We start from the raw sequence: 10,881 nt of genomic DNA on the forward strand, positions 1-10,881 counted from the left end.
TTCGCATAATTATAAATGGGTTGAACGCGGATTCAAAGGACCTTATGCAGGGAATATACACGTCCTTTTACAATAAAATATTTCGCTAGGAGCCCGGTTTGTCAGGACAGATGATTCCAGTTGAATCGGCTCCGTAGAGAGCGCCAGCATATTTGGTGGAATCTTCGAGCGTGCGCAGCCAACGTTTCGAACCAGTCGCACAGACGGGGAACCACTGTTCAGCTTGTCCTCCGCTCCCCTCAAAACGAAAGCAACCGTCGTGCGATCTGTGTCGTTCAGAGATCCCAATTTTCGAAAATCGCGAAAGTCAGTTTTTTCTATCTTGTTTTTCAAATTCGAGTGTCAATTCGTCACAAATGGTTGTGTTAGAAGGTGGCGGAATGTTGTCATCATCAGGAAACCAATATCTCCAACCGGATTACCTTTCTCCATTACCAACTACGGTGAGTTGAGGCTCTTAAGTTCAATTGTTAGAGTTTAAGTTGAGAAAAGATGAAGATACAAAAGTTCTCAACGGAAATGATGTATCTTGCAAGCAGTTTTACCGAAATTTTTGAAATATCATTTCTACCCTATCCGACGGAAACTGCGGTGTATATATATACATATATATACAACTTCAAACCAGCTCAAATCTTAACTTTTAGCTGTTTATAAAATTTATCTCTTTAATTTTAAATAATTTTTTTTATTGAGTAATATTTTTTTATCTTATATATATATTTTTTATTTTGAACTTTCACTTCTTCACGGAGTAAGGGATGATAATTATTACACAGTAATGTTCCAGTTTAATTAACTACTGAAAATACTAGGTACATTCCGGAGTTACTTAATAAGTATTTAATTTATTAACAATTTCCGTCGGTTGAGGTTGCTGCCATTCAAAAACGATTTAGTACTAGATTGCTTGATAATTTTCTATTCTCATCAAATTCTTTGCTGATTTCCGAAAGAATTCACATTTGGCCAAAAAAAAAAAAATATAACTAAGGCGTTGACGGATCTAATTAATATATTTACTCTACCCTCCGTATCTTTCGCCTGAAATTCTAGGAAACAACATTCTTTAATCGATACTTTTGGATATCAAACCCTGAAAAAGAATTGAAAAAGCGACTTACTTAGTTTTCTATAACTTTTCATTGGTCATAAAATGAAAGACATAAGTATTTTATTCATTTTTTTAATTTAATACTCACATTTCTAAAGTTAAAAATTTTATAAGCGAACTCATTCTCAAGGAATTGTTTTATTTTAACTATTTTTTCATTAATCCTGGATGACATTATGGTATTAGAGATTGCACATCACTTATAGATCTTTTCTTTACAGTTGGATGCTAAAAAAAGCCCGTTGGCCTTACTCGCACAGACGTGCAGCCAAATTGGAGCGGATTCACCGTCGTCCAAACCGCTGATGTCCTCCATCGACAAACCCAAGAAGACGGTCGACAACACGCGTTCCTCGCCTGCCGCCTCAAGGGAGAAAAACAACCACCGTTCAACACCGACCGAACACAAGCTAGGTTTCAAACCTTACGAATCCGGTAACACGGTCAAGAAATCAGAAGAACGCCCTTCCTCCAAATCCGGCAGCATCATCGAGGAGAAAATGGAATCCAAATCGCCGGAATGCAAATCCTCGTCGCCGTCTAGCAGTACTTCAGCCACCCCTGTTCCAGAAACCGGAAAGACATCGCCTTCGTCCGGTTCCGCAGACAAATCCTCGAGTCCTGCCGCGAGTGGTGCTAGTCCTATTATTCGTTCAGGTTTAGAGATTTTGCAAGGACACAAGGACACTTCTCTGAGCGGCTTCAAGCCGACCCTATCTTCCGGACTGAGTGGTGGTTTGAACGGACCTTTGAGTTCTTTGTGTTGTCCTCCTGGTTTGGAGCATACGAACCCCGCGTTTCGACCACCGTTTTCTGGAGCTCCCTACTCGCACCACGCTGCCATGTTGGCTGCTGGTTATGGTTCGCCGGCACCTTACATGAGTTACGCCCGCGTGAAGACTCCAACTGGCGGTGAAGCTTTGGTACCAGTGTGCAGAGATCCTTTATGCACTGGATGTTCTTTAAATATGCACAATAACCAATACCTGATGGGCGGTGCAGGTGCAGGCCCTTGTCCCAGTGGGTGTACACAGTGCGACCACCAAAAATACAACTTTGCAGTTGCGATGTCGTTAGTACCACCAGGTTCTGTACCATCTTCCCTAGCGTACTCTCAATTAGGAAGACCATACATATGTAATTGGATTGCCGGTGATAATTATTGCGGTAAAAGATTCGTCACATCAGAAGAATTACTACAACATCTAAGAACGCATACGAGTGGTGCTGATGGTAACCCAGTGACATCGACAGCTTCTTCCCTGTTGAACCCGCATTTGTTTTCAACAGCTGCTCTTCATCGTTCTGGATATCCTAATCCACCTTTGAGTCCTTTATCCTCCGCCAGGTTTCATCCTTACGGAAAACCTACCCTCCCAACCAGCCTGGGAGCTTCACCCTTCAGCGCTTTTAACCCAACAACTCTAGGTCCCTATTACTCACCTTATTCTATTTATGGTCAACGTCTTGGTGCTGCTGCAGTGCATCCGTAGTAATGCAAACTGTGAGCTCCAGTTCAGAGACTGTTGAATCCATAAATATTACTGTGATAACATGTATATAGTCATTGATGACCTAAAAGAGGTTTTAAGTGCAATCCAGAGAAATTTGAAAATTGTATATATATTTTATTTTGATGAATCGAGGTTTTTTCCATTAAATTATTATTTCATATCAAATACTTGACATTATGTTACTCATCCTTGTATAGACATGTAAGAGTTAATGTTGATTTTAATGATGCTTTAATAAAATGTTTGTAGAGTTACAATAAAAAGTGTGTTATTCGAACCTGCACCGTTATCATTATATTTTGCCTAAACCTAATTTATCATTTAGGTATTCACAATTTTTTTCCAATATCATTTGATTGAGGCCCAATTGCAGGAAAGTTCATGGAGAATTGATGCCCAATCAAAATTTAAAAGTGTCAGTTTTGAGGGGAAAAATGGAGGATTGACAATTTGATGGAGTATTAAATTTTAGTGGACTATCCTGTAACTGGACGATAGAAATAGAAACAAAAAAGCAAACCACCAGAATTTTCCTAACTTTTGAGATACAAATTAATGATTTCGATGAATTACTACTTTTAAATTAATGAATACAAAGCACCTAAATCGCATGAAATCGAATATTTATGCGATCGCAAAATAAAAAAAATTCATCTAGTTTGAATGAGATAACTTTTGTGGGAAGTATCTATCTAAGTAAGACAGAAATATTATAGGTATCATCATGATGATAAATCTGTGATTTTCAAATACAAAATAGAGTAAAATGGTGGTAATAATAGTTCCAATAACATTTTTATCTGAATAAAATTTACCATAGCGTTACTTTTTGCTCCTTTTCAGAATTGACAGAAAGGCGTGTGAGATATATGTAGACAATGAGCATGAAACTTCATGTAGGAAAATCCATCAGCCGAAATAAATAATTAATGATATGAATGGATAGCTACTGCTAATCGTATATGTATTATTATGCATGTGCACCACAGTTCGCTCTCTAGATTGACGTCTATTAAAAAAAAAGGTAGCGAAGGTGTTGAAATAATCAACACTCCGTAATATAATTAATACAGAGGCGTGAAAATTAGCGTAATGTGAAGTGAAACCAAGTCATTGAATTATAAGATGGAAATTATGCTAATACTGTATCTATTCATATTCATTCCACTGAATGAGAACGTATTAGCAGAATAAAAATACGTTAAACTCAAAATAGCAATTGGGTATGACAGAGGACACTCCTGAAAAATGTGTGGACATGAATGCTAGGAACATGGAAATAACATCAATAAAAATAAATTTCACAACGCAAATGAATTATGTATCATTAATTAGTTCGCTGAAATGACATGAGGCTTACAATAATGAATGTCTTCGATTAGAATATATTATTTCGGTTGTCCTTTATGATTTACAGGCTGAAATTTCGAAAATATTGGTTTATGAGAACATGTGTCCATTCGTTCACATACCCCACCGAACTGATGTGAAATTTTTTATATTTCATATATATTTTATTTTTTATTTTTATTTATATTCACTTGCGTATAGTAGATAGTAGGTACCTCCACTTCGCTATGTTGTACTAGATTTCGTTTTCATTCTCAATTTCAGATTGAATGTTGAAGGAAAACGTTTCATTCGGTTTCTTGTCGGATGTGTTCTATTAGTTGTTGTCGGTAATTCCTATTCTTGTTTTGATTTCACTGATGGTACGATTTCGTACTTATTTATGTCTTTATTGCTTTGAATTTTCATAATCGATTCTGTGAATATTCTTTTCCACAAAATAATCGGATTTGTTATTATTCTTTTTGTTTATTTCTCTCTTTAATTCACTTGTGTTCCTAAAGTGCTTATAAGATTCATTTCATGAATATTATAAGTTTCTTGGTTTTACAAGATAATGGAAGTTGCCCTTGCAGTCAAATTTGCTCCCAGATTCTGCCAAAACTAAGGAGGTGATAGTTCATGGGCGTAGCCAGGGTTGAGTTTCGGGGGGGGTTTTGAATGAAATTTTTCTGATTTTGACATATAAAGTGAGACTTTTTGAAAATGATATTATGTATACCTATCTTATTTCGGGGGGGGGGTTTGAACCCCCAAAACCCCCCCCTGGCTACGCCTGTGTGATAGTTACAGTTTTATATCTATATTCTCCACAATTTTGTCACACCAATGTCGAAAATATTTCTCAATTTATATTTGAGGGATATAAAATCTACAATTCGATAATCATTGTTACTTTTTCTAATCAAGAGTTTCACGATTCATCAATCTTTATGTTCGATTTGCTAAGATTTATAACTCACCTCTATTAAACTCACTACGGCTTATTTATGTGGCTAATGGTAATTAATTTCACAATATTGCTGTTAAGGTAGAATGGTCAGCAAATCAAGCTTCACAATTTACACCATTCAAACTAGTGGTTGTCACAAAAGTTATATATTACATTAATTAAAATTAATAGGTAAATAGATGCTTGTAAGTGCAAAATGACAATCGCTTTGAGAAGTTGATATCCTTGTGGTTTTGGAATTTCTCAGTTTTTCATTGCGACGATGTAGGTAGGTATAATATTACGATGAATCACTAGACGTAAGAAGTTCACTGAGTATTGATTTAACAAGCTTGTTAGTCGATTGATGATGATTTTTTGATGGATACCACAAGTTGCAATTAGTTTTTTGAGCTTGTTATAATTGCAATAATATATTATTGCCTCAGGAAGGATTCTGATATACATACTGTTTCTCTAAAATGATTCCTTGTAAAAAAAAAAATCGTGCAAAGATTCAACTCCCTAATTTTTGCCACATGTTTAGTAATCATCCTGTGGACTGCAAAACGTTACAACATTCGAATATCATTTACAAGGCGATAATTGCTTATAAAAAATTGGTTCTGTTAAATAATAGAAAGTAGGTAACTGAAAGGAAGAAGCATTTTCTTCATTATTTTGTATTCACTCTGTTTCAGATGTATTTTGGTTCGTTATTCATCATGTAACACATTGATTTGGTTCAAAACACGCATCCTGAACTAGTCGAGGACTTTTTAAATATAAATCACTCTGTGAAACGGAAAGTGAAACTTCAAACGTGCGAATTAGTTAAACGAGGTCCATAAATAATTTTCCCTACGGAAAACCCTGAATTCGTAGACGGTGCCACAGTCGGCGCGAGCAAATCTTTTTGCATACTCACGCAACCAAGCTTGTTATTCAAAACCCTGGTGGAGGTTGAGTCTAATTTATTGATGACAGCATAAAACCAGAAGCGTGTTCTTTTGCTTGTCTGCTCTTTGATGTTGTTGAAACCTTAATGTTCTCTTCCATCAACTCACCACCAGCTTCGAGAAGTGGAAGATAATGCAATAAATCAATACTTAATCCACTCAAGCGTCATCCGAGCACATGCTGCGTATCCATTGACCTGGAATCAGGAATGGAGTGGAAATGGATATTTCGATCTCTTTTTCTGAATCTATTACTTCAACATTATGTCATTTTTGTCAAGAAACTGATAATGATGAATTATATATAAAACTTGTCGAAAAAGACTTCTTAAAATTCGTGGCACTAAGAAACAAATACATCAAAAAATAACAAAATAGGAAAATAAAAAAGATTTTATCCACAATCACACTTATATACAATTTTATCCACCAGTCACACTAGTGGAATCAAGGGCATGTTGGAACACCCTGGAACCTGAATATTCAGAAAGGTTGAAAATGAACTTGAATAAAGTTTGAGCCCCCAGTTCAGAGTGTAAATTGGTGCAATTTTGAAGTAGTTTCACCAGAGGTTCTCCTTCGTCAAAGATACTGGCATGAAGGCATAAATTGTAGTGCGCTTTCGGTTGTTAACGTCTTCAATTGTATTGCACGGTATCAGTTCCTCACCAAGTATCCCATAATTTGGCATGTAATTTCCGAATAAACATACAAAGCTGTGTAATTTTCGGCATCCTTTCTGGTGCACCCAAAGATTTATGGCGGTTACCTATAAACCTGCGAATTGCCCCGTATCATGCTAACTTTATGTTTTTATAAGGGGGTATTTGAAAGCGATACCGGTCGTTCACTGAAAAGAGATCAGTTTCATTCTAGGAAATCAGGAACCTTTTGCACCTAAGTTAGCCGCAGTGTCGTATATAAGGGGAACCAGGGGGGCCTAGACCCCTCCTTTGCAATTTAATTTATATGAGTAATATATCTCTAGAGAATGTAGAACACTACGGTTCTTCGCATAATTTTTTCAACTCCGCAACTTCATTATAAGGGATTGAACGAATAACGAAATCTAAGGAGTGAAAAATTAAATGAGGTTCCTACTGATTTCAATCGGGGAATCAAGTCCCAAAGTACTTCGCTATCATTCAAAGACACGCAGCTTTTATTTCAATTTTTAAGTGTATCTCACACCTCGTTTTTTATTGTATTTTTTTCTATGCCACCCCCTAGGATTGATCTCCCTATACGCCACTGTCGAGGCGTACCTACAGCTTTTTGACTCTCTCAAATATGAAACGCCAAAGCGAAATGTTTTGAAATAGTCGATTTCTTTTAGGTTGAAGGAGTTGAATAAAAGTAATTAGCATTATTTTTGATCTTTGTCCATATCATGAAGAATAACTTCCGAACATTGATAGTTCGAAATAGGTTCATCACTAAAACTAGTAGATAAATCAATTAATATGTTTGTATTTGTCAGCAAGTATCTTATTTTCTGAAGTTGTTGTGTTCACTCAGATATACATGTATATGTAATACGAAAAATTATTAGAATTATCATTAAGAGATCCGTATAAGTATAAGGCGTAAAGGGGAAAGGTACTAAGGGAGAAACTACCAGAATATGGGTTGTTGCCACATTTGAACGATAAGTAGAAGTTAGGAATATTACAATAATTTCTACTTTCGTCGAAAAGATGGCAGCATTTAACGAACGTTTTTTTTCAATTTCACCTGGACACGAATTGTAGCCAATGGCGAGACTTTTCGAGAAATTTTTTCATGTAAAAATTGATAGAAGAGATAACTTCACCTCGGAAAGTTAATAACATTAAAAAGAAAAAAAATTCTGACTTTCCGAGATGACGAACTGAATTGAAATATAATGAAAAGCCCATATAAATTAGTGTTTTCTGACGTAAGATATTCATGTTCTCTTTTTGAACTGACCACTAAAACGGTGTAGACCCCTCTTGAAACACAACCATTGATTATTAATTGTGGTTGAATAGTCAAAGACGAATTCAAATAAATACTAATAAAAAAAAACGGGAATTATTTCTTGAAATCGAGAATTGTTCTAGGTTCTAGGACTTCTATCTCCATAGAATTCTCTATTTTGCTAGAATTTTTTTGTGTTTATTTCATCTTTGCGATTCATAATACTTTATTGAATTATATAGGTAGGTTTAATGTAAATAACACCCCTCCTTTTTGTTCATTTCAACAGATTCATCTGTTAGTTCAGCTTCTGCCGAATCGGAATCCAAAGTTGTTAAACAACTAAACAAAAGATTGCCAACCAATGAGAGCAGACACATTTGTAACTACTCATCTACTCTCTTTCAGAGGCCGATCAAAATTATCTCAATCTACAATTAATTTCACCAATTAAGTGATAGCAGCAGCTCATGAGAAAGAAGAACTTTCCACACTTCCGGAAATTCTTCCTACAGATTTAACTTCCAACTTATATAGCAATGAAAAAGACGAAAAACAGAATGAAATATAATGAATCGATTATATCGAGTGAGTCAAAAAAAGAGAACCCATTTGAACAAAATTTTGAATTGAAAATTTGCAAATGGTCAGCGTTGTCCGTTGATAACTCACAAATGGAAAAAAGTTGCACTTCGAAATACTTGTGGTTTCGATATCATTGTCTCTATAGTCTATAGTCGAATTCTCAGTTCTTTGTTATTGAATTCGTTTAAAAACATGATTGAAACCTTCTTTGAGTTCTGAATTTACGAAAGTGAGACAGATCTAGTAGGTGGTGTAGTTTATTTCACAGGATTAAGAGAGATTACAAATTCAGAAAGCTACTACTGTACAGAGACGTGAAATAATCACGATCAACTAGTAAACTAGAATAAAGGTATAGTTTAAAAAAGGGGATACAATAGATTGCGACCTTAGGGAGAGCGCCCACCAAAGTAGCGTAATACTGACATGGCCATACATGACAAAAGCCGATGCAAAATAATAACTGAAACTTCACTCAGATGTGGGATATCTGAAAATTATGAATCGCCTTTGTCATGTGCTACGCTACTTTGGTGGGCGCTCCCATTTAAGGTCTATTGTGTCTCCCCATCAGAGATGTTCTCACTACTGCACCATCTACAGCTCGCCCTCCAACTAGTAGATAGTTAAGTAAGAATTTTATTGACGCCCATAGTTTATATAGAATGAAAAGTTTTTCATTAAACCCAAATAACAATGGATGAGTGATCACGCCTCGCGAAATTCGAATATCCAAATTCGTTAATTCTACCCCAAAAATGTTAGGGTGGATCTGTAGACGATAAAATCTGGTATTGGACCCCTGTTATCAATTAGTTTTAGACGAAAGAGAATCGTTTTCCTCGAGAGTGATAAATTTCGCGAGGCCATACGCCCTAAACGCATTATGGGGAAGTGGGAATTGCAGCGCAGGACTTTGCGCCCTTTAATGTGATTTAGATTAGAACCAAACGGCTCGAGACACACTTGACGTCCGTATCTTTACTTCACATCGAATTTGCTACAATTCCACGGCAGTCTACAAGGCTATATTTATTTTATCTTTACGAGATGCCTACCGTTGGGAGATATCCTTATCTTCTTGTGTGATATCCTTGCTGAAACGGATTTTTTATTCACAAGCGGGAGAATCTTAGCGTGTTTTTGTAATCTTTTCCTATCCTGTTTTTTTTTAAATATTTTCTGTCCGATTTAGACGTTTGCCACAATAGGCGTCTTCATATTAGCGTTGAGTATTTATCATTGAGATTTAATTTAAAAGTCGGTTGGGATAAAGTAGAACCAAGTGAATACAAAATATGGAAGGTATCATTGAGAACTATTGCTAAGGTAGAAAGAAACAGACGAAGGATTTATTCGCTGCCTTTGTAAGATAATCTTACCTCATCCTTGTTTTCATTTTATCATAATTTTTTTATGTTGTTTTTGATATTTCATTGTTTGATTAGTTTATCATTGTCCGATAGTGAATGTTAGAATTGCCTGACTCGAGTTTGTCAGGCGCTTTTTGTTCCAGTTGCTAGCGACACCTTATGGACAGGAAATAAAACTCTTCGCCTGTCAATCATCAAAATTTCATCCTCATACGCTTCAAAAGGTTTTTTGAAAAACAAAGTGATATCGCCGCATTTATCGCACCATTCATCATCTCTAGTGAACTCATCTATTAATTAAACCAGGGTTATATTGAGCAACTTTGAGTGAAGTGACTTGTGTCTTCTCAATCAGCTAGGTGTAGGTAACATGAAGCTTGTACGGAAGGAGGGTTAGTTCCCTCTGTCCTTTCCCTTTGGAACCACCTTTCTGCTACCAGACCAGTGGAGATTCGTTTAGGTTTCTTCTTAAAGCCCCTTGGGATAAGTCATTGTGCATTTTCACATGTTCACTTGCTGAATATTTACAATAATAATCATCTGAAATTGGTTGCAAACCCATTGTGATCAATTTTATACTGTTGCATGTTGGTCATTATTTTTAAATAACGTTAACGACACAATGCTACAAATGTGCGACAAAGATTATCGAAAAAATAGTAACATTCGAGGATGTATTGATATCTAGTTAGCCTAGACCAGTTCCATGCATGAAAGGGTTAAGAGGTAAGCAGATTTACGAAGATATGCTTAATACTCTTGGTGATCAATGTCCTTTGTATGCGAGAAAAATTGGACTGCAAGCTTCAAAAGAGGTAAATTTTCCATTGAAGATGATGACCGATCGGGAAAGCCAGTTTCTGTGTCATCCCCGAAAATATCGATGCAGTTCATGACATGATTTTATCAGACCGCCGAATTGGCCTAAAACGGATATCTGAATCACTGAATATTTCATACGAACGCGTTCATCATCTAGTTCACGTCAATTTGGACATGAGAAAAATTGCTGCAAAATGGATCCCCAAATGTTTGAATGTTGACCAAAAGCGTGCAAGGGTAGAAGCTCTATTTGAAAACGGTGTAGACTTCTTAAACCGAATTGTTACTATGG

General features: G+C 36.1%; 1 protein-coding gene across 1 annotated transcript; it reads left to right on the forward strand.

Moving 5' to 3' along the window:
* Positions 1 to 212: 212 nt before the first annotated feature.
* LOC123315570 (zinc finger protein Noc) lies at positions 213 to 2,905 on the forward strand. Its single transcript, XM_044901314.1, has 2 exons — positions 213 to 443; positions 1,336 to 2,905. The coding sequence occupies exons 1-2, from the start codon at positions 357 to 359 to the stop codon at positions 2,605 to 2,607; spliced, it is 1,359 nt and encodes a 452-aa protein (XP_044757249.1). The 5' UTR covers positions 213 to 356; the 3' UTR covers positions 2,608 to 2,905.
* The last annotated feature ends 7,976 nt before the right edge of the window (positions 2,906 to 10,881 follow it).

The sequence above is a fragment of the Coccinella septempunctata genome, chromosome 6 (genome assembly GCF_907165205.1).
Source record: "Coccinella septempunctata chromosome 6, icCocSept1.1, whole genome shotgun sequence".
NCBI lineage: Eukaryota > Metazoa > Arthropoda > Insecta > Coleoptera > Coccinellidae > Coccinella > Coccinella septempunctata.

Bases quoted from the DNA above. Each gene is read 5' to 3' on its own strand.
- LOC123315570 (XM_044901314.1), top strand. From the start codon at position 357: ATGGTTGTGTTAGAAGGTGGCGGAATGTTGTCATCATCAGGAAACCAA. The intron at 444-1,335 runs GTGAGTTGAGGC...TTTTCTTTACAG, and splicing joins TTTCTCCATTACCAACTACG to TTGGATGCTAAAAAAAGCCC.